This window comes from Ctenopharyngodon idella, chromosome 3 (assembly GCF_019924925.1).
Source record: "Ctenopharyngodon idella isolate HZGC_01 chromosome 3, HZGC01, whole genome shotgun sequence".
In the NCBI taxonomy this organism is placed as follows: domain Eukaryota; kingdom Metazoa; phylum Chordata; class Actinopteri; order Cypriniformes; family Xenocyprididae; genus Ctenopharyngodon; species Ctenopharyngodon idella.
Genome location: NC_067222.1, coordinates 11,988,303 through 12,013,652, shown reverse-complemented (window position 1 = coordinate 12,013,652; position 25,350 = coordinate 11,988,303). Strand labels below are relative to the sequence as shown.

The window sequence follows — 25,350 nt, the reverse complement described above, 5'->3', positions numbered from 1 at the left end:
GCACAAATTGTGAATAAAAAAGGAATGCAATAATTTACAAATCTCATAAACTTATATTTTATTCACAATAGAATATAGATAACATATCAAACGTTGAAAGTGAGACATTTTGAAATGTCATGCCAAATATTGGCTCATTTTGGATTTCATGAGAGCTACACATTCCAAAAAAGTTGGGACAGGTAGCAATAAGAGGCTGGAAATTTTAAATGTACATATAAGGAACAGCTGGTGGACCAATTTGCAACTTATTAGGTCAATTGGCAACATGATTGGGTATAAAAAGAGCCTCTCAGAGTGGCAGTGTCTCTCAGAAGTCAAGATGGGCAAAGGATCACCAATTCCCCCAATGCTGCGGCGAAAAATAGTGGAGCAATATCAGAAAGGAGTTTCTCAGAGAAAAATTGCAAAGAGTTTGAAGTTATCATCATCTACAGTGCATAATATCATCCAAAGATTCAGAGAATCTGGAACAATCTCTGTGCATAAGGGTCAAGGCCGGAAAACCATACTGGATGCCCGTGATCTTTGGGCCCTTAGACGGCACTGCATCACATACAGGAATGCTACTGTAATGGAAATCACAACATGGGCTCAGGAATACTTCCAGAAAACATTGTCGGTGAACACAATCCACTGTGCCATTCGCCGTTGCTGGCTAAAACTCTATAGGTCAAAAAAGAAGCCATATCTAAACATGATCCAGAAGTGCAGGCGTTTTCTCTGGGCCAAGGCTCATTTAAGATGGACTGTGGTCAGACGAATCAAAATTTGAAGTTCTTTTTGGAAAACTGGGACGCCATGTCATCCAGACTAAAGAGGACAAGGACAACCCAAGTTGTTATCAGCGCTCAGTTCAGAAGCCTGCATCTCTGATGGTATGGGGTTGCATGAGTGCGTGTGGCATGGGCAGCTTACACATCTGGAAAGGCACCATCAATGCTGAAAGGTATATCCAAGTTCTAGAACAACATATGCTCCCATCCAGATGTCGTCTCTTTCAGGGAAGACCTTGCATTTTCCAACATGACAATGCCAGACCACATACTGCATCAATTACAACATCATGGCTGCGTAGAAGAAGGATCGGGGTACTGAAATGGCCAGCCTGCAGTCCAGATCTTTCACCCATAGAAAACATTTGGCGCATCATAAAGAGGAAGATGCGACAAAGAAGACCTAAGACAGTTGAGCAACTAGAAGCCTGTATTAGACAAGAATGGGACAACATTCCTATTCCTAAACTTGAGCAACTTGTCTCCTCAGTCCCCAGACGTTTGCAGACTGTTATAAAAAGAAAAAGGGATGCCACACAGTGGTAAACATGGCCTTGTCACAACTTTTTTGAGATGTGTTGATGCCATGAAATTTAATATCAACTTATTTTTCCATTAAAATGATACATTTTCTCAGTTTAAACATTTGATATGTCATCTATGTTGTATTCTGAATAAAATATTGAAATTTGAAACTTCCACATCATTGCATTCCTTTTTTATTCACAATTTGTACAATGTCCAAACTTTTTTGAACTGGGTTTGTATATGTATATATAAATAAATGGGTGTTTCTACAACTACGAACTATGAACATTTCTGACTCTCCCAATTTAAAAAAAAACAAAAAAAACAACCTCTATGAATTTCAATTTTAACCATCACAGTCTGTAATACATATAAAAATGTGCACAAAATTGAATGTAGACATTAAGATTTTAATCTGGAACATGTTTATTGTTTATGGTTTTCATCTCTTCTTCCTACATAATGTCCTTACCGCAACATTACAATAACAGTAATTTTATACTTTTCTTTTTTAATTTCTATAAAAATGTAATACATTTACATAGTTACTTTCAAGATTTGTCCATTTTTGTAAATACAGATATTAAAAAATAATTTAAAATTTGGGGATTTTATGATATTTTGAACATATTATAACAACAAACTAATTTGAGGCCTTCAGTATTTTGTTTTGTCCTCTGGTTTCTTTTCTGAGTTTATCTGCTCTTTTTTTAATGCTCTTTTTCCATAACTATTAATATCTCTCAGGGTCTTTTCTCATTACATCTCTGCATTTCTGTCATCTCTACCGCAACGCAAGGTCTTTACTGCAACACCTAAAAAATCTGCGGCAAAGACGTGTTGCGGAAATGAAATTTTTTGCTAATATTGCTGATAACTGGCAGCTAGCAAGATACAGCTAGCTGCTACATCAGTTTTAGCACCACATATACATGTATTCAACAGTAATATAAATTCATTTTTAAAATGTAGTTCAAAATACACAATTACTAAGCTGAATTGTAAGGGCACATAATAATAAATACTTATGAAGAAAAGATGATCTTTATTTTAGTTTTCTTGATCTTGTGAGTGACCTAATGGCCCAATCTGTAAGACATGTGCTCATATGCTAATTTCTGTTTTCATAGAAACTAGATTTGTTTGGCTTTGAACAAATGTCATATTAAGAGTCTTTTTTTTCAGTGTTGCAGTAAGGACTCAAAAGTGTGGGACAGGTGTATTTAGATGAAAAAAAAAAAATCATATAAATGATGAGTAAACAAAAAAAGAACTTTAAGATGGTGTAAAGTAACATTTATATGAAACTAATTCATTTGAAATAATGTCATATTGTAAAAGAATTACGCATACACACTAATTTTACGCATCTCTGCATTGAAACCACAGGTGTGGACATGAGCAAAAATAGAGTTTGGACCTATAAATGCTTCATAATTTTTCATTAAATCATATTATTATTATTATTTTTTAAGTCAAGGTGTGTAATGACACTGTTCATATTTATGAAGCTTTAGATGACAAATTTTAACATAAACCTTAAATTTCACTACAGGGACCCTGTAGTGCCTGTAGTTGCAGAACCACCCATATATATATATATATATGTGGGGAAGATGTAATATATTCTTCCAGCAGTAGGGGGGAGCTGTGTTTCATTGTTTGATTGTGCCCTCTTTACATGGGTGGAGCTGTTGTTGGTCACAATGCTCTTCCTTTGTGACAAGGTAAGGAGGGTCTTCCCTGCTCTTTGTTATCTTATAAATGTATATGATTATTTTGACCATCCGTGTTATATAAAGAGATATATTGTTGTTAGAGAGGTTTACTAACGTATATGTGCAGTTATTTTTGATGGATGGTTTCGTATTTCTGATATTATTTCATATGTTGTAAATTCCATGTGGTGGAGTATATTTTTCCTTATATTGTATTGTGTTCAAGGTTTATTTGTGTATTTTGAGGTTTGTATCATTTGTATTTTGCATATATTTTACATCTATCTTTAGTTTTTTGTATGTTGTTGTTTATTTTTCCTTAGTTTGCAACCATGTGATTGGCTGCAGCTACAGCTATTTTGCTGCCTGTTGTAATTTGATATATAATGTTTTGATGTTAATTTGGAATTAACACAATGCTCTTCCTTTGTGACAAGTGGCTGATGTGTACGAGACCAATAAAAAGAAAGCTTCACTGCTGTGACACAACGACGGTCTTGGTGTCCTCCTCTTACACCCAGTATATCACACAACGCAGAGACATTTGGGGGAGCACACCAACGAAGAGGGTTACATCTTTGGTGCCGTGACCCGGATCGTTGGTTTCTACGGAAGTAAGCTTTCTGATAAATAAATATTGTGAGAAGAGTGGAATTAAAAAAGAGAAAAAAAAAAAAAAGCGAAAGAAAGAAAGAAGGAAGCTAAAGAAGAGAAAAAAAAAAGCAAAAGAGAGAAAAAAGAAAAAAAAAAAAAAACAGTATTCCACCTTTCTTTTGTCTTAAAGTGGCAGTGTTAAATATATTGTTGGACTGAACTGAGTTTTGCTTAAGTTTTTTTTTTTTTTTTTTCCCCTGTCTCTGAACTTTTGATATTGTTCTATAAGAGTGTTAATTTGTTGATTTGAGTTACAAATTTGTGATTTATAGTTTTATATACTATATCATTTTTTTTTTTGTGTGCAACTGATTATTTTTTGGGTGGATTTAAAGCTCTTAAAGTGGGCTAATTTTTTTTTATTTTTTATTTGCCTTCATTCTTGATAAAGTGCTTTGTGAATATAGGAAACATAAGAAATACACAACACATTTACTTACTGCGTTAACTTGCACTTTTCTACATTTTTCATATTTACATTTGCAAACACTACATATAGTGTATTGCACACTACATACACATTGTGTGCTGCACAGGCAAGAAGAGTCAAAGAAGTGGAAGAAAAATGCAGAGGCTCCCTGAAACCACCCCTCATCGACCACTTTCCCGTCCCCAAGTACCACTACGGCAGCCCTTCCAGGCCACCCCATGGTTATCAGTAAAGCAGGACAAAATCCAACAGTATGAAATAAGCATGCCTGTCGATGTGAGTATTGAAACTGCATCCCAGCCAGCTGATAACCCCCAAAAGTCTGTCAGGCCAAAGACGGCGCAGCTAACGACACACACAGAGAATGTGCCTCCCTCAGCAGTGAGCTGGCACCAGTCGGGCACCTGCTCCAGCGCTTCTGCGCAATATCAGCCCTCAGCTCATGCCCAAGCCCCAGATAACCCCTTCTATGGACTTCCAACCACCTTGCACCTGTCTATAGTTAACACACACCCATCTAATGTGCCGACTGTTTCATCCCGAACTAACGTGCATGACAATGTAACTACCATTCAGGCTTCACCAAACATGGCCAACAGAATGCCAACTGACATGTCTCCTTCTCCAAATGACCCATACCTGCCGCCACCATTGACTGTGCCACCTAAAGCTCACATTTCTGCTTATCCAGGTATGATCCAGGCATCCAGTATGTACACTTCTCCATGTGGCTTGCACTCTCCTGCTGCAATGGCTGTTTCACCCCAAGCCAATTTGCCTGGTCATCCAACGACCGTTCAAGTTCCTCCATCCTTCTGCTATGATGTGCCAGATGCCATGTACTCAAAGCCACCTGACTCACTCCTGCCCCCAGCACCTCCTGTCTTGTCTGGAACCAGCTATCCTCACAAAACAGACCCCATTCAAGTGCAACAAACTTCCAATGATCGGCAGCACAACTTACATTCAAACTGTGCCATTGTGTCATCCTCCTCTACTCCTGTGTATGCTACTATGACAATGCCAGTGCATCCTGGTTCACATATGTATGCACAACAACCCAGTTCAGTGCATCAATCCCAGACTGCACCTCCATATGTTGCTTATCAGAGAGATGCAAACATTCTTTCCTCTGCAATGACTACGCCACAACCCAGCTTTACACAGACACATCAAGTTCGAAATGTGCAAATGTTCAGTGGTGGTCCTGATTGCAGAATACTTATTGAAGACTGGATTCGAGACATGCAGTATCTCCTTGATGCTGGAGGAATGCCTGAAAATCTGTCCTTTGCTACTGTAGTGCGACATTTGAGTGGTGAAGCCAGGAGACTAGTTCTGAATCTCCCTCCTAATGAGCAGACTACTGGCAGAGCCTTTGAGGAACTACGAGCTGAATATAGTGATATGCAAACATCTCTGGACCCATTAGCTGATTTCTATGAGAGATACCAGCGCCCTGGCGAATCAGCATGTTCATATGCCATTGCTCTGGAGGCCAGTTTACGTTCAGTGGAAGAGGCGCAGTATGGAGGCCAACCTTTCCCAGACAGAGACAGTAAATTGACTCGTCAGTTCATTAGAGGTTTGAGTGACGAAGAGGTTTATCACAGAATAGCACCGATGAAGCCTAGACTTTTATGTTTTCGTGAACTTCAAACGGAGCTTCGTAACCTTGCAAGGGAGACAAGGAAGTTTCAGACACAGCCAAGGGCCAAAAAGACGTACGCCCAGGCTCAGTTTACGACAACGAGTGGCAATCAGACTGACGAAAAGCCGAGAACAGAGAAAGGAAATAGACAGAACACAGATCTTACTGAACTCACAGCCATGGTAAAGAAACTGGTGAGCAGCCAAGAGGATCAGATCAATAGGTTGACACAGCTGGAGGCTAGAGTTGGAGCATCACCACGGACTGTGCTTCCTCAGACCCAGAGATCTCAAGGGAGTAGTGATACTGCAGTAAGGGGCGTAGTGTGCTATCGCTGTGGAAAACCGGGACACATTGCACGTCTGTGTAGGACAATGATGACCGATGAGGCAGCCCAAGCTGAAAATGGAGCAGAGACCAGGCAGGATTTAAATGCGTAGGGCCTGTGGTTACCGGGGCAACCACAGGCATGCAACAGTGTCCCCAGCAACATGAAACGGCCAAGTCTAAACCAGCTGATACCCCACTGGTAGGTCCTTGTAGTGAAGGGGTGGTTGAAGTGAATGGAGAGATGTGTAAGGCTCTCATTGACTCTGGCTCTCAAGTAACCACAATTACTGATGAGTTCTGGCGACGACATCCTATCCTATGTACTCAGGAATTGCAGCCATCAGATATCCCCATTGAAGGTGCCGCTGGCCAACCTGTATCTCATGTTGGTGTGCTTTATATCAACCTCAAGTTTCTGGGAAGGGTCTACTCAAATGTTCCTGCTTTCGTTGTCCCTGTAACAGAGTACCGATCCTGTGTTCCATTGCTCATTGGGACTAATGTAATAAGGGTTTCCAGAAATGACCTCCAAGCGTCATACGGCAGAAAATATCTGGCCAAAGTAAAGTTGACTAATCCTGAGTGGCACTCCGCCCTAGTGGCTGTGAGTAAAAGTGAACCAGATGGGGCTAAAGGTAAAGTGGGTCATGTACAGTATGCTGGTCACAGAATAAGAATACCAGCTGGCAAGGAGCAGGATGTTATTGGCAGAGTGATGGGTGGGCCAAAGAGAACACAGTACACAGTTCTGGTGGAGAGCCAGTCCTCCAAAAGGGTACCAGAAGGCCTTATGGTTGCCAAGCTGCTCGCTAATGTGGAAAAAGGCTGTGTTCCCGTCCGTCTCTTGAACCTGTCTGAGAAAGATGTGATTGTCCATCCAAGGGTCCTGCTTGCAGATGCTTTCCTGATCCAGAATGTTGTTGAAGAGGGAGACAAGTGCCAAATGCCATGCCAGAACCAGTTCATGCATCCGAATCAGTGCGGGAATTCAGTGATACCATCATGTCAAAGTCAACAGCAGACTACCAGTGTTGAGTCTGTTAATGGTATGACGTGTGGAGTTGACCTTAGTGCTGCAGCAGTGGAAGGTGAGGAGCAGTTGACGTTGCTCCGGGATTTGTTAAGGAGAAATGCTGATGTCTTCTCCAAACACTCCATGGACTATGGCCATACTACCACCGTGCAACATGAGATACCTCTGGTAGACCCAAAACCTTTTCGCCTCCCTTATCGGAAAATACCCCCGTCTCAGTACCAGGATGTACGGAAGGCCTTATCCCAGATGGAAGAAGCTGGAGTTATTCGTCCAAGCAAAAGCTCTTATGCATCCCCCATCGTTGTTGTATCCAAAAAAGATGGTTCCTTGAGGATCTGCGTGGACTACAGGAAACTGAATTCCTGCAGCACCAGAGACGCTTTTCCGCTACCAAGAATAGAGGATGCATTGGAGGCATTGGGACAGGCAAGGTTCTTCTCTACTCTTGATCTTACATCTGGTTATTGGCAAGTTGAGGTGGCTGAACACGACAAGCCCAAGACCGCTTTCAGCACGCCCATGGGGTTATATGAGGCCAACAGGATGCCGTTTGGTCTGCAGAATGCCCCATCGACCTTCCAAAGATTGATGACCTGTTGCTTTGGTGATCTGAACTTTGAGAGCCTCCTTATCTACCTTGACGACATAATTATCTTCTCTAGGACTTTTGAAGAGCACCTTGAGCGGTTGGAAGTGGTGTTCAGCCGGCTCCGTAAACATGGTTTGAAGCTGAAGCCTCAAAAGTGCAGGCTACTGAGGAAAGAAGTTCAATACCTGGGCCACGTGGTGTCCTCGGAAGGTATTCATACAGATCCTGAGAAGATAAGCCTAGTCAGAGATTGGAAGCGGCCGTCGAGTGCAAAGGAAGTGTTGAAGTTTCTTGGCTTTACGGGGTACTATAGGCGTTTCATCGAGGGCTATGCATCACTGGCAGCACCTCTGTATCAGCTTACCTCTGGAGACCCTAAGAAAAAGAAAAGAGGTGTAAAAGGAACATCTGGACCTGCAAAGCCTTTTGAGTGGTCAGATGAATGTGAGAAGGCATTTGAAGCACTGAAGGAGAGATTGACTACAGCGCCAATCCTGGGCTACCCCAACTTCAACTTACCATTTGTACTGCAAACGGATGCTTCTGGTGAGGGTCTTGGAGCGGTCCTTGCGCAAGTTCAAGATGGTGTGGAAAAAGTAATTGCTTATGCAAGCCGAGGTTTGAGACCACCTGAAACCCGTTACCCCGCACACAAGTTAGAGTTTTTGGCTCTAAAGTGGGCTGTTACGGATAAATTCTATGACCACCTCTATGGGCATAAGTTTTCTGTGCTGACTGACAACAACCCACTTAAATATGTGATGAGTACCGCAAAGTTGGATGCCACAGGTCAGCGTTGGGTGTCACAGCTTGCCATGTTTGACTTCGACATCGAGTATAGGCAAGGGAAATCCAACTCTAATGCCGACGCACTCTCAAGGATGTCGAGTCAAGAGGTCACAAAAACTCTTCAGTCTTGCCCACAGTGGATTTCTCCCACAAAGCGAGACCAGTACTGTGAAGTTGAGTCAGGAAGGAAGGAAGTAGATGTTAGTGATCCAGGGAAGAGAACTGTTGAATGCAAAGAGGGAGAGTTTCTGGACCGGGTTGAAAAGTCAGCCGATCCATTTGATGGAGCAGGTACTGATGCGCTGCCTGCAATGACAAAGCTGGAGATCAGAGGATGCCAAAAAGAGGACCCTGTCATTGGGCCAGTTATGCACTACAAGACACTAAACAGAAAGCCAAGACGTGGAGAAAGGTTGGAGAAAGGAAAAGATGCTCTGCTTCTCTTAAAAGAGTGGAGGAGGCTGGTGGTTAAAGACGGAATTCTTTACAGGCATGTTAAGGATGTTCTGGGACGGTCCATTGCTCAGCTGGTCTTGCCAGAGAAAATGCGACTTCTGGCTAAAACAAGTCTTCATGACAACTCTGGTCATTTGGGATTTGAGCGTACCTTGAATCTGTTCCGGGAACGATTCTTTTGGCCAAGAATGCATTGTGAAATAAAGTCCTGGTGCGAGCAGTGTGAAAGATGTTGTCTGAGAAAAACTCCAACAGCTGGAAATAGAGCTCCTCTGGTGAGCATTCACACTAATGCCCCTATGGAACTCATCTGCATGGATTTCCTTGTCCTGGAGAAGTCTAAGGGAGGAATAGAGAATGTCCTGGTGGTCACTGATCATTTCTCAAGATTCGCCCAGGCTTACCCCACAAAAGACCAGAAGGCCGTCACTGTGGCAAAGGTGCTGTGGAAGAATTTCTTCTGTCGGTTTGGGTTCCCAGCAAGACTCCATGCAGATCAGGGCAGAAATTTCGAGAGTACAGTGGTGAAGGAGTTATGTAAGCTGACAGGAATCACAAGAACTCATACCAGCCCCTACCACCCACAGGGCAATGGGACCACAGAGAGATTTAACAGGACTCTAATGAATATGTTGGGTACTCTTGATCCTGATCAGAAGCCCAGGTGGCATGAATACATCGACGCACTGACACATGCTTACAACTGCACTCAACACGATTCGACTGGTTTCTCCCCATACTTCTTGATGTATGGCAGACATCCACGACTACCTGTTGATCTCCTTTTTGGCCTGTCAACAGCAAAGGAGCCATGTGAGTACAGTGAATATGTGCAGACGCTGCGTGAGTGCTTGACCTATGCTTATGATGAAGCAGACAGAATGTCGAGGCATGCTAAAGACCTTCAGAAAAAGCACTATGACAAGAAAGCCAAAAGCCACATGTTCCAACCTGGTGACAGAGTGATGGTGAAGGTTTGTTATGTCGAGGGGAAACAGAAGCTGGCTGATAGGTGGGAACCATGTCCATATGTGGTGGTAAAGAAACAGGCAGGAATTCCAGTGTATGTGGTTCGTCCGGAAGATGGTGGCAGGGAAAGAGTCATCCACCGCAATCTTCTGTCCCAGTGTATGTTTTTCCCGGTGGGTTCCAGGTACCTAGGCCGAGAAGAGTCAGACATGGAGGAAGTGTCCAAAATGGACTCAAGTGTTTCTGAGGGAGAAGAGGAAGTGAGAGTGGAGACAAGTGAGAGTGGGGACAGTGGCACTATAACACAGTGTACGAGTGTGGAATTGCCAGATGTTGTGGGCAAAGAGTGTGAACTGGATGAGAGTCAGTTGAAAGAGAATGTGAGTGAAAAGGAAGTGGATAAGGAGCAAACACAGTTGGAAGTCTCAAATCCTGACCAGCCAAAGAGGAGATATCCTGAGCGGAAAAGGCGCCCACCAGATAGACTCTCCTTGGAGATACATGTCGTCCAAAGTGAAAGTGACAAGGAGAAGGTAGAGAGAGGAAGGGAAGTGTGGGAAAAGGCTAAAGCGAAGAAGAAGTTCTGCCTGAGCAATGCATTTAAACACACACACCCCACACAAACACTTCAAAGAGAATCTTAAGATTTAAATTGATTTAATGTTGTTGGTTTTGTGATGACTGGGACGGCATCATTTAAAGAGGGGGTGGATGTGGGGAAGATGTAATATATTCTTCCAGCAGTAGGGGGGAGCTGTGTTTCATTGTTTGATTGTGCCCTCTTTACATGGGTGGAGCTGTTGTTGGTCACAATGCTCTTCCTTTGTGACAAGGTAAGGAGGGTCTTCCCTGCTCTTTGTTATCTTATAAATGTATATGATTATTTTGACCATCCGTGTTATATAAAGAGATATATTGTTGTTAGAGAGGTTTACTAACGTATATGTGCAGTTATTTTTGATGGATGGTTTCGTATTTCTGATATTATTTCATATGTTGTAAATTCCATGTGGTGGAGTATATTTTTCCTTATATTGTATTGTGTTCAAGGTTTATTTGTGTATTTTGAGGTTTGTATCATTTGTATTTTGCATATATTTTACATCTATCTTTAGTTTTTTGTATGTTGTTGTTTATTTTTCCTTAGTTTGCAACCATGTGATTGGCTGCAGCTACAGCTATTTTGCTGCCTGTTGTAATTTGATATATAATGTTTTGATGTTAATTTGGAATTAACACAATGCTCTTCCTTTGTGACAAGTGGCTGATGTGTACGAGACCAATAAAAAGAAAGCTTCACTGCTGTGACACAACGACGGTCTTGGTGTCCTCCTCTTACACCCAGTATATCACACAACGCAGAGACATTTGGGGGAGCACACCAACGAAGAGGGTTACATATATATATATATATATATATATATATATATATATATATATATATATAAAGCTGTAATATGCATTTTTCATGATTAGGTAATCACAGAAGCTGTAATCGTATTCACACTTATCTTTCTGATTAATTGTTAAGCTCTATAAGAAAAACAAGGTAACAAAACTTTTGGGGCTTAAGCCCCCTTAGCCCAGCCCTAACGCCGCCCCTGTATATCCATCGCTTGATGAAAACAACATCACAGCATTTATTTCATCAAGAGGTGCATCAATTTTTGGTCAAGATCTTGTATTGACAATGCAAGAGGTGAGCACTCTGTAAAGTCTACTCCAGCACATCCCAAAAACTTAAGGTCAGGGCTCAGAGTTGCCAATTCACGTGTGAAAATGATTCTTCATGCTCTCTTTTTTTTCTTTCTTTCTTTCTTTCTTTCTTAATGTTAACTGTGATTAATCTTGACATTGTCACAAAGCTACACACTCCATGTTTTAGGGTTAAAAGAACTGTTGCCAAACATATAACATGCTAGAAACATAATAATCACTGTAATAATGATCCAATAACAGACTCTTAAGCATTTGCCTATTAAAATCCAAACAGTGACTTTTTTTTGTCAGGGCAGTGTATAGTTTTATAATTATTTATAAATAAATAAAATATATACATATATTTCAAATAACTATAAAACTTTTTTCAACTAAAAGCAGTTTTATAATTAAAAAATTGGCTTTGAAGAATGAAGTTATCAACAGTCATTATTAAATTTAACAAACATCCAGCAGACATCATTCCCATTAGGTTCATGATAAAGGCTGAAGTCTCACCTTTGACCTCAAAGGTCATTTTAACAGTTCCCCATTCAGTCTCCTGTCTGGATAAGAGCCGGAACTCCAGCGGAGCTTCAGGAGAGACTTCAGGAGCCGAAAAAAAAAAAAAAAAAACCTGTCTCAAATAAATACACCAAATAAGCTCCATCTCAGAGGAATAATGAAAACACACAATGTTTTACTGTACTATACTCATAACAGTCCACTAATGGAGACAGGAGGAGTGAATGTGAATCAGGTGTGTGTGGCGTGACCTCTGACCTCTGGCTCTGAAGTGCTTTCTGAGCAGCAGTTTGCTGATGAGTGGGAACACCCAGGCGCGGATTAACGCACAGGCTTACCTAGGCTGCAGCCTAGGGGCCCCAGGTGTGAAGGGGCCCCGGATTGGCCAGAATATATATATATATATATTTATTTATTTTTTATTTTTTTTATTTACTTAAGCGCAAATAAAAAAAGACACTCATTGGCCCAAAAGAAACATAAAAAAAAAAATAAGCAGGTGATTGGATAGATGTGACAAAGTGGGTCACAACTGTCCAATCAGCTGCTGGCCAAATCATGTTCATAATTTTCCTTTACGTCACTGCTATTGCTAGATGGCATAGCAGCAAAATGTCGGAACGAAAATACGACAGTGGAGCGCAAAAACGTAAAATACAGAAATTAAAAGAACAACGTGACAAAGACATACTAAAAAAAATTCCCAAATTGACTGGATATTTCAAGGCTGCTGAATCTTCATCCTGTCAAAGACAAGATCCACAGCAGGAGGAGAAGGACTGCCAGCTAGCATCGGCTAATATCGTTGCTGCGTTTGAAACACCTGCAGCGGGATCCTTAGCTGTTGCAGCAGCCAGCTCATCATATCATTGGTAATATATTATAGTAATTATTCCACAATTATATGCATATTACTAGGGCTGCCCCGGCCCCTAATAGTCTGCTAACCGCGCTTATTGCATGACATGGAGGCGCCGGTGCGATCACTTGCATTTAACTTAAAATACTCCGTCATTTTGGTCATACAGATAAGAGTAATGCAAACTGTAAAGGATCTATTTTTATTTCTGTAAACTCACAATAACAGTAAAACGTTGTGCTTTTGTAAAATAATGAAAACAATCAGGATTCGCGGGTCGTCTCGGTCTCTGAACTTGAGCACACAATAAAAACATGAGCCGAAAATTAGCGTAAAGCTATAGCCTCACAGATACGAGAAATATACCTATAAAAAGCTTGAAATGAGTACTTTTAAACGAACCAATTAAAATGGAAAATAAATATTCTCAGATTATGTAATTCATATGAAACATATGCATAGGCGCATGACGCGCGTCCACTCCTGAGGAGATGACGAATCAATCAGCATCGTGGCCTTATAATCTGCTGCCAGAAACAGAAAACATTATCAATACATTATTAAAATGTTTAGACAGTCTCTTTGTTGTTTTTCACTACATATTCATATGTACTGTAATATAGTTATTCACTACTCATTAGAGCTTAGATCGGGCCCAACAAATCAAGCCCGACCCTACCCGAGCCCGAGCACGTTGTGTCCGAGCCCGGCCCGGCCCGACACGTTCACTGTAATTATGAGCCCGAGCCCGATTTAAACCCGACCATTTTTAATATGTGGGCCGTTATAACCAGGGGCGGCGCCAGATTTTTTTTTTAATGCAGGTGCTGCTGTGCTAGATCATTTAGGCTACAGGGGGGAGCTGCGCAGTTATATATATATTATATAAATACTATTAATAAATGAGCAAAAATTGGCCACTCATTAAATATTCAATTATTTTAATTATCATAATTAAAGTTTTAATTTTATTAAATTGAACAAGCACAGCATTCAATCAAATATTCTTAAAGATTAATTATTATTAATAATGTTACTTCAACATATTGTTATTTCAACATAATATGTGTGTGAGCAACAAGCAAGATACAAGCATTTGTAAATTCGGTGACAGCGTGTGTTACGAGTTTCAAATGGCGTAAGTGTGACCGCGGGGCGCCGGCGCCTCCATGTCATTATTATATTGTCTGCTATAAAGTTTTTTTTTGTATTAAATCCAGGCAATTGGTTGATGAAAAAAGTATTAAAATTAAGATACAATTTATACTAAACGAAATTCATTTTAAAGAAAATCTTTCTTCAAAACAAAACTTAAACTTGAAACTAAATGTGCTTATTTAATGGCTAAAACACGTAGGCTACTACAGACTCTCTTTTTGTACAAATTGCAACACCTTCATTTAATTCTGAATTTTGCACATGTAAGTTGTTTGTGCATAGTAAAACATATCTGTAACATTTATCAAATTCATAATTGTGCGTGCATTTATTAATTATTATCTTAATGAATAATACGACAAGGAAGAAGCATGTAAACTGCGTTGTTTGTTTATTCAGAAATAATTGAATGGATCGTAAATGGATCTGAAATTCCGAATGAAGAAACGTAAAAAAAAAAAATAAATAAAAAATAAACCGTGAACAATGATGAAAACAGAAAATGATGGCCTAAGACTATAGGCCTACTACTTTAATATAATTAAACAATGTTTTAGAACATATAATATTTTTTAAACAAAATAAATATTTGTAAAGCCTATTATAAAACGTAGGCCTATAGTGCAAAAACGCTGCTCCATTCTGGTAGCCTCCTGCCTGTGTATGAGCCTGTAGATGAAGTGTGAGAAATTGATTAGGCCAAGCAAGGCTGCCTGCTATATATGTAATCATTATATAATACCATATTAATCACAAAGCTATAGCCTACTTACATGGTTCTACATGTTGTCATGCAAGAACAAGATTGCGTCCACAGTTTCTGGTTTCAGAGCGGTCCTGCTCTGCTCTATCGTTCGGCCAGCTGCGCTGAACACCCGCTCGCTGCTGCTGCTGCTTGCTGGAATGCAGAGGACGGATCTTGCCAGCCTGGCTAGTTTTGGGTACACCAATCCGTTCACTTTCCACCATTTCAGTAGGTCCCGGTCGTCATCCATGGCATGCTTCTGTGAATTGTAGATAGCCACTTCATCCTCATCTGGTTCGTTATCATTGTCTTGGTTCACCCTCAGCAAATTCGGAGTCTCTCCTGGGCCTGGCTGCTGGTGGTGTGAAGCCAGTACTGTGAGCCGCCGCAGTATCTTCCTCCACAGGCAAGAGTAGGGTGCGAACGTGAGCATGTACTTCAGCTATCTCTGCAGGAGACATCATCCTCAATTTGTTGAATTTGGGCCAGAGGAAAAGAGCAACTTTGTGCAGCATGTTCACCTTGATTTTTTGCACAATGAACTCGGCATGTCTCTGGCGCACAAATGCTTGCTGCGGTGAGTCGGTGGGAGAGGGCTGGCAATGTCTCTTCAGTCTCTCAAGCCAGAGGCAGACCAGGTTTATGGTTGTATATTTGTCGCCCTCCAACTCTCTCTGGGCATTATAGAATGGCTCCAAAAATGTGACCAGAAAGCTCAATAAGTCAGGTGCAATATTTTCGATGCGCTCAACCTCACCGCGGTTCTCCAGTTTCTCCCGTAGCTCTGAGTATATGTCTTGCACTGACTTGAGTGTGAGGTACACTGTGCTGAATCGCGTCTCCCCCATCTGTAGCACTGTCTTTGACAATTGCGCAACCAGGCCAGATTGTTTTAGATATCTTACAAGTCCTTTCGCAGCAGATATGGTCTCTCCTATATCCGGCGCGTTTTCAGACAGTCCGTCGGCATGCAGACCGTGGCGAAGGACAGTATTAATTAGGTGATCGAGACAAGAAAGCCTCCTATATGGTTCCAGGGCTTTGATTATGTTGCTGCCTTCATCTGTTACCCACACTATTCGGTTGAGGGAGCTAGGGTCGAGGCCAAATTTGTTGACCAGCAAGCCCACTATCTCGCGTCTGATATTTTTTCCCGTTTTAGCATCTTCCACGGGAAACAGTGCGGTGGTGAGAGTTTTACCAACTAAATTATAGTCGTCGGTGATAAAATGGCACGTTATTGCGATGTAACTTGTCTTTCTGTAGTCATCAGTCCACATATCTGTGCTCATCGCTACGTCTCCATTCTTCAGAGCATCTTTGAGCGTCTGTGCCAGAACTTCCCTCCTCTCATCTGCCTTTTCTATGCAAGCCTTGGAAACGGTGCTATGGTGAGGCAGAATGGACTGGGCCAATACACGACCATATGTAGCACCAACATTGATTAATTCTTGAGCTAGCCTCTCAAAGCCCTGGCCACTTACAACGTAAAATGGCCTTATGTCCCTGCAGCAAAACTCAACACATTTCTCTGTGATGGCTTGCCTCGCCCTCAGGGGATTGCTTGGAAAAGTAACAAAAGAGGACATTGAAGGCTGAGGCTGACTACTATCATAATTTCTGTCATGGCAAGCCTGCTTCATGTGTCTGTTCATCGTCGGAAGTCCCCGTTTTTTTGCTGTCATAGGCGAGCAGCGTGCCGCATTTAATGCACGAGACAAAGCCAACACATATGTTGTCACTCCCCACGACTAGTTTAAAATGTTTCCATACCTCCGATTTTCCTCCAAACTTGCTCAAAGTTAATTCTCCTGTTTTAATTTTTTTCTTTGCTTCTTCAATCTCCATGTTGCACTTAAGCTACTGAATAGTACAGCACGCACAGCAGGTGTGATGCGTCACGCGTGCGAGACTGCAAGTGCGAGTGGACGAGACACTGCGCATGACACGTGACGTGCTTTATCAAGGGCCCGACCCGACCCGGCCCGAGGATGGTGGCGGGAAATATCGGCCCGACCCGGGGATACTGCCTTGAGTCCAATTTGGGGTGCTCTACGTTTGAGAATTGTTAAGATTATCATGCTTTTAAGCTAAAAGACTATATGCAATGCCATAGAGGTAACATGAATGTTCAGACGCTTTGCATCACAGAAATACATTATATTTTAAAGTATATAATAGAATACCATTATTTTAAATTGTAATAATATTTCACAGTATTGCTGTTTTTTTGTATGTTTGATATACACCATGATGAGCTTGAGACATGATCACAGAGGGTTTTTTCACAGCCTACCTGACTGAAAGGCCTCATTAATATGCAGCTCATTAGAGGTTCTTTATGCGATTCTTTTGTCTTCTCAGGTGTAAATCACCCATTATTCATGATGATTCACGCCTCCACGCATACTGTGTTTCTTGACAAAAAGTGTCTTACAAAAACTAAATCAATATATTGTTATAAATTAACGAGTATGCAGGATAATTTTTACATCATTTTGAAGCAAAAACTCTAGTCTGCAACCTCCAATACCCAGAAGTCTTGTGAACACAGATTTAATATATATTTTTTGGCTTTATTTCAGTGACTTAAGTTTTTTGTTTTTTCAATAACCACGCATAAACGTTATTCCTTCAAAAACACAAACATGTACATACATGTTCCTCACATATTATGGTAGCCTAGTTTGTGCTGAATACAGTGTAATGACACTTTTTCCATTAATATGTTTATGAAAACTGAAAAAAGCACAAATGTCAGGGCATGTCAAAACTTCTCCAGGGCCCCGAAAATCCTCAGACCCCAGAGGGTTAAAGGCCTTTGCAGGTGTTTTGAGTTAATTAGCTGATTAGAGTTTGGCACCAGGTGTCTTCAATATTGAATCTTTTCACATTATTCTAATTTTCTGAGATACTGAATTTGGGATTTTCCTTAGTTGTCAGTTATAATCATCAAAATTAAAAGAAATAAACATTTGAAATATATCAGTCTGTGTGTAATGAATGAATATAATATACAAGTTTCACTTTTTGAATGGAATTAGAGAAATAAATCAACTTTTTGATGATATTCTAATTATATGACCAGCACCTGTACATTTGAATCTTTTTTTACACTAAGGACAGGTAACTGATTCTCTTTCTCCTTTCTTGATCACATACTTCAGGTCTAAAAGAAACATTAAATCATGAGAGATTTCAAATGAGAGACAAACATGAAAAGTGAATCCCAAAGTCATGATCACTAAAATGGCTGTTGAACAATTCCATCAAATCTTGTTGATTATGATCTATTTTAATGTGATGAAGATTATTTGTATTAGAAATAACTAGCTTGGTCATGAAAGAATGAAAATCTTGTGAGCATCACCATGTTCTTCAGCATGATGAATGAACAAGGAATCCAAGAATAAACACTCTTTGTTCTTCAGTATCTTCAGTGTGTTTCATTCTGCAGGTTCTGGATCACTCGTGTTCTTGCTGTCCTCTCCTTCCAGATGCTTTCTGGTATTTCTGCCAAAATAATAATAATAATAATAATAATAATAATAATTAAAGCTGCAAGCAGCATTTACATCTACAGTCAATAATAAAGTTTTACTGGTTTATCACTTTCGACCAATAGCTGGTTTGGTCAGAGTGAGGTGACAATGACACTCGCAAAGTTTGGTGTCAATATGTCAAAGCATTGCAGAGATACAGCCTCAAAAGTCAATTTGGCATCAAGCCTCTAATTTGTTGCTGTGGTAAATGAATACGGTTTCGTCCATCAACACGAAAACTTTTTGCCGGCATGATCTGAAGATGATACAATTCAATTTTGGTGAAAATTGGACCAACAGTCTAGAAGTAGTTAGAAAAAATATGATTTTAAAGAAAATCAAAATGGCGGACAGGAAGTTTGGCTGACTATGGCAAAATTAGCATCAATGTTCTCAGCATAACCCAGGGAATCTATTAAGACCAGTACACTACAATACACCACATTTATATAAAGCTATTAGCATTTTTAAAAATGTCATTATAACATTTGACCACAGCTGTCAAATGTTATTTGAGGCGCTATCTCAAAACCTATTGTGTACCTTCAGAGCATAGTGCCGATGGCACATCCTGAGTTTCATAATGGTACACCAATGCATTCATAAAATATAGCATTTTATATCATAATACTGTGTTGAAGTTATTGGCAATTTAATGTTTTTTTCAATTATTGTGCCACCAAGAGTAACAATCCCACCACTTTTTGTATGTGTCCTCAGGGTGAGCCCATACATGTGTGTGTGAAATTTGGTGAAAATATCTCATTTTGCTTTGGAGTCAAGACATTTATATATATGAGAACATAAAAAAATGACCCGTGGATGACTGTTTTTTTTTTGTTTTGTTTTTTGTTTTTTGTCACTTCCTATCAAAATTTTGACATTTAGGCATTAACATTTAGTTAACCAACTAAGGTTCCGTGTTTCCTACGGTGGTTTTATCTCGATCGGACTAACGGTTCCGAAGATATTTGCAAAAGTTTTTTTTTAAGTGCTAAATCACATTACAAAAACCATAAGCCGAAACCTAGCATGTTTGGTATTGTTGGACTCGGTAAGGATTCAGGAGTGAAAATAAGTCAACCACACCCAAAGTTATAAGCATTTGAATCTTTGATTTTACCACTAGGTGGCGCTGGCTTAAAACTTCTCAGGCTCCTTCAGGGCATCACGCTGATGACCCAGACAGAGTTTCATAATGATACACTAATGCGTTCATAAAATACAGCATTTTAGCACAAAATTCAAAATGGCTGACACTCAAAATGCCTGATATAGGAATTATAGGAAATCTGACGAGACCACTTTCATGATTTCTGGACAAACCGTTCAGAAGTTATTGCCATTTTTGCTATTTTGCTTGCGATGACATGTACCAAGTTTGGTATGAATATGATAAAGCTTTGCGGAGATACTGCCTTGAGTCCAATTTGGGGTGCTCTACATTAAATTTATTTGTATGTTATTTGAGAATTGTTAAGATTATCAGAAGGCTTTTAATAACTTTTTGCCAGCATGGACTGAAGATGATCTGATTTGATTTTCATTTTCTAGCCATTACGGTTCAGTTATTAGCACAAACATAAGTGTAATTTTGGACAGTTGGTGGCGCTAGAGAGATTGAGTTAGAGACTCCAAATTTACTATGGATACATTTCAAACTACCCTCTATCAGTGTACCAAATTTTACCCTACGGGTCTATGATTTTGACAAAGAGACTTTGTTTCTAAGCACATAAAGATGAACTACTTACCTTGATCTAAGACTGTGGTGATGTGGTTTCTCCACTGCATGGATCTTCATGTGTATCTTCAGGTGACTTTTAATAGAAACTTAAATGAAACTCTTTCCACACTGATCACACATGAGCAGCTTCTCTCTGCTGTGGATCATCTCATGTGCTTTCAGATGTGATGAACAACTGAATCTCTTGTCACAGTGTGAACACTTGTACGGTTTTTCTCCAGTGTGAATTCTCTGGTGCTGTTTTAAATGGTCAGATGAAACAAAAGTCTTCTCACACTCGAAGCACATGTACTCTCTCACACCAGTGTGTATTTTCTGATGTGTATGCAAATTTTGCAGTAGTGAAAAACTCTTTCCACACACAGAACATGAATGTGGCTTCTCCTTCGTATGAACTGTCAGGTGTGCCTTAAGGGCTGATGACCCAATAAATGTTTTGCCGCATTGATCACATGTGAACGGCTTCTCTCCAGTGTGGATCCTCATGTGAATCTTAAGGTTTGATGATTGTGTGAAGCTCTTCCCACAATGATCACATGTGAACGGCTTCTCTCCAGTGTGGATCCTCATATGAAGCTCAAGACTTTTTTTGTTTGTGAATCTCTTCCCACATTGATCACACACAAACGGCTTCTCTCCAGTGTGGATTCTGATGTGATCTTTAAGACTTGATGATTGTGAGAAACTCTTTCCACACTGATCACATGCGTGTGGTTTATCTCCTGTGTGAATCCTCATGTGAAGTTCAAGACTTGTTTTTTGTGTGAAACTCTTCCCGCACTGATCACATGTGAACGGCTTCTCTCTAGTATGAACTTTCATGTGAAGGTGAAGACTTTTTTTGTTTGAGAATCTCTTTTCACACTGATCACACATGAATGGCTTCTCTCCGGTGTGAATCATAATGTGTTCTTTAAGGCTAGTTTCGTGCACAAAACTCTTCCCACATTGATCACATGTGAACGGCTTCTCTCCCGTGTGGATCCACATGTGTTCTTTAAGATGTGATGATCGTGTGAAACTCTTCCAACATTGATCGCATGCATACGGCTTCTTTCCTGTGTGGATCATCATGTGTCCCCTAAGATGTGGTTTCTGTGTGAATCTCTTCCCGCATTGATCACATGAGAACAGCTTCTCTCCAGTGTGAACTCTCATGTGAATCTGGAGACTTGGCTTTTGTGGGAAACTCTTCCCACACTGATCACATGAGTACGGCTTCTCTCCTGTGTGGATTCTCATGTGTACTTTAAGGCATGATGATCGCATGAAACTCTTCCCGCACTGATCACATGAGAACGGTCTTTCTCCAGTGTGGATCCTCATGTGTCGCTCAAGACTGTGTTTGTATGTGAAACTCTCCCCACACTGAGTGCAGGTGAAAGATTTCTTGGCTTTTCTTTTCTTTGATAATATCTTTTTAGTCTTTGAGCGACTCAAAGGTTTTTCTCCAGGTTTGTCATGATGTTCCTCCTCCACTTCATTCAGTTCTTCACTCTCCTCGCTCTCTTCCATCAGGTCTGAAATGAAAGAAAAATAATTAATTTCATTTTCAGTGCATCAAAATGTAAAGAGAGAAACATGAAGTGAAAGGACATACAAAAGTGAGCCCTAAAATATTGTGATCATTTAGGTTAACTTTTATAAACTTTCGCTGAATTTATTTAAAAAAAAAATCATATCATGATCATTGCAGTGTCTGTAGAAATTTAACATGCTGAAAGTCTAGAGTAACTGCGGCTTTAACTGGTTTTAAATTAACCATTTATATCAGCACTATTAGTGTCCTACATGTTTCACTCAACCCTGTTACTTCTGACATTATTTTCCTCCTTTCAAAAAATAGAGAATTTCTTAAAATTGTGACATCCAGGAAGGACAAGAAAATAATCTCAATCCATTGTCTCAGTTTTTACACAAACTGTACAGTGTTCATCAACCCTCTTACCAAAGTTACTGTAAGAAGAATAATCTATATAACTATGAACAACTTCTCTAAAAAAAAAAAAACTTTATCAGTAAATCTGAATGTAAATGTGCATTAGTGTTTGAATCTTTCTATCATGAATGTTTTTCAGCATCATGAATGAATGAAGAATAAACACCAACCTCTTTGTTCTTCAGTATCTTCAGTGTGTTTCATTCTGCAGGGTTCTGGATCACTCATGTTCTCACTGTCCTCTTTAATAAACTCAGTCTTTGCAGGTTTCAGCTCTTCCTGATGCTCTGATGCTCGTCTGTTGGGAATATTCCAGCATTTATTGGAGAACTGATGTGGGAGGAGCTTCACTGATGATGTGATTGCTGTGGGAGGAGCTTCACTGATGATGTGATTGTTGTGGGAGGAGCTTCACTGATGATGAATTCCAGTGTGGGAGGGGCTGATCTGCAAATTTATGATCAATTATGACAGATTGTCCTTTTTTTATCATACACATTTAACTCTGATTATTCAGGTGGGGTCAAATCTAGCATAAATCATAAAGTTCTCACCCGCCACAGACTGAATCTCTTCTGGAATGATGGAGAAGACTCTTGCGTTTCTTCTTTTTGGAGGCTCAGTTTGTAGTAAAGTCTCACAGAATGCAACTGTAACAATAAAAATAGGTTACTTATTTTATTGGTTACAATAAAAACGTAAAATAATCTAGCTTTATCCAGCAATATTGTAGATCCCTCGATCATTTATCCTTAATGCAGTTCAGCCTTTTACACTTTTATACTACTTTTCTGGAAATTCCAACTTCATATTAATTATCAATTGATCAATGCCCAGTATGATCCAATCGTCCTGTTGTAGGAGGATCAGTCTCTGTCACTCATTATTAATCTGCCGGATGTCCTTCCTCTGTTGTTTTCGCTGTTTTCTTCTTCTAGCGCTATTCCTCTCACCTCCGCTTGAGGTTGCACCATGCTCTCTTCTTCTTCTTGGTAACATTTCTGTTTGGTTTCAAATAGTTCAAACTCAAGAACTACAATTTTTAGCATATATTCCTGACTGTTATATGCCTACTGTTTCTAACAGCAAACACTCAGAATAAAGTGAGATGATCTGCTGATGATCTGAATGTCTTGATGAATGAGTGTTGATAGTCTGAGGATCATCAATATTAACAGAGAAACTGCTGAAAAGTCTTTATTTTGTATGTCTTGGAGGTTAAAGCAGTTAAAGGACAACAAGCATAATTTAATTATTTATCTGACTCCAATATAAATAATCTGTCTTTCTTAGAACAAAAAGGAGAACGTAGGATTTAACCAGAATAATGAAAGTTATAATCACTTTAACTTTCAGCATTATCAGTAATAAGAGGAAAGATTCTCAAAGCCTTTAAAGCAAGAAAAGTTGTTTATTACTTCACATTTAAATATACAGACAGTTAAATTGAACAACATACTGTATAGAAAAACTTACCAAAACCAACTTACAGTAAATTAAAAGACCAAAAACCTGAAGGCAAATGGCTGGTGATCAAGAGAGAGAGAGAGAGAAATTAACATATTCTCCTCAATGCATGTTTCAACAGTAGTATCTAGACTGTACATTAGGGTACTTTATTATCTATATTAAGTTCAGCACAATTCTCTTCAGTTTATAAGCAGTCAGATGAGACCAAACATGTTAGAAGACACTAGTAGATCAATAGTATGTAGTGAAGAAGCATGTGTGTCCTGTGAAGAAAATGGCACAGATTAGAGGTGTAAGAGACCCAACAGTCCTCAATCAGCATAATGATTCCCTCGCATCTGATTCAGAGCATTAGCATACTGTGATGATGATGAAGGCCATTTACTTAATTCACATGAATACATTTAAAGTGATAACTGCTGTACTAGGACAGTAAATAGGCCAGATCTACCCATATTTCATGTCAATAGTTCCTGTTTTCACCTCATTTATTATGCTGATGCCTTCAGATCTGCTGTAAATTGACACTTAAAGCTCATTTCATTGGTGTAAAATGAGTGTGGGTGTTTGTTGGCTACAAATTAAGTTTATTTCTGTGTTTATGCTTTCAGTTGTTTTTCTGACCATTATTAAAGGATTAGTTCACTTTCAAATAAAATTTTCCTGATAATTTACTCACCCCCATGTCATCCAAGATGTTCATGTCTTTCTTTCTTCGGTCGAAAAGAAATTAAGGTTTTTGAGGAAAACATTCCAGGATTATTCTCCTTATAATGGACGTCAATGGACACCAAATGGTTGAAGGTCAAAATTACAGTTTCAGTGCAGCTTCAAAGGACTTTAAACAATACCAGACGAGGAATAAAGGTGTTATCTAGCGAAACGATTGGTCATTTTCAAAAAAACATACAACTGTATATGCTTTATAAACACAAATTATCGCCTTGCACGTACTTCCGCTTTCAGCATTCTTCAAAACGCTTACGCTGTATGTCCTACACGTTCCCTATTCTACTTACGGAAAAAACAGAACTGGCGCTGCGTTCATTTCGTAAGTAGAATAGGGAAGGCGTAGGACATACAGCGTAAGCTTTTTGAAGAATACGAAAGTGCGGTTTTGGCGGAAACACATGCAAGGCAATCATTTGTTTATATAAAGCATATACATTTACATTTTTTTCCGAAAATGACGGATGGTTTCTCTAGATAAGACCCTTATTCCTCGTCTGGTATTGTTTAAAGCCCTTTGAAGCTGCACTGAAACTGTAATTTTGACCTTCAACCATTTGGAGGCCGATGAAGTCCACTATAAGGAGAATAATCCTGGAATGTTTTCATCAAAAACCTTCATTTCTTTTCAACTGAAGAAAGAAGGACATGGACAACTTGGATAACATGGGGGTGAGTAAATTATCAGGAAAATTTTATTTGAAACTGGACTAATCCTTTAATATTTATTTTTGAATTTACATTACATTATTTTTTTGTTCTTTTCTGTATTGATATCTGCCTATATTTCAATGAAAAATCAGGTTAATGTTCAGGTTTGTAATCAAAGAAGTTGTGAAATAACATCGGACAGAAAAACAGACATAAATGCTTATATTTGAAGTGATATTTAGTATAAAAACAAATTTAATAACTGATATATCTTTGATTTTGGCAGATTAGCTCCTCCCACATCACTTACACAATCAGTGAAGCTCCTCCCACAGCAATCACATCCTCAGTGAAGCTCCTC

General features: G+C 39.7%; 1 protein-coding gene across 1 annotated transcript; it reads right to left on the bottom strand.

The window, feature by feature from the left end:
• Nucleotides 1-20,287: 20,287 nt before the first annotated feature.
• On the bottom strand, nt 20,288-21,715 carry LOC127510218 (gastrula zinc finger protein XlCGF57.1-like). Its single transcript, XM_051889785.1, has one exon. The coding sequence runs from the start codon at nt 21,713-21,715 to the stop codon at nt 20,288-20,290; it is 1,428 nt and encodes a 475-aa protein (XP_051745745.1).
• Nucleotides 21,716-25,350: the final 3,635 nt, after the last annotated feature.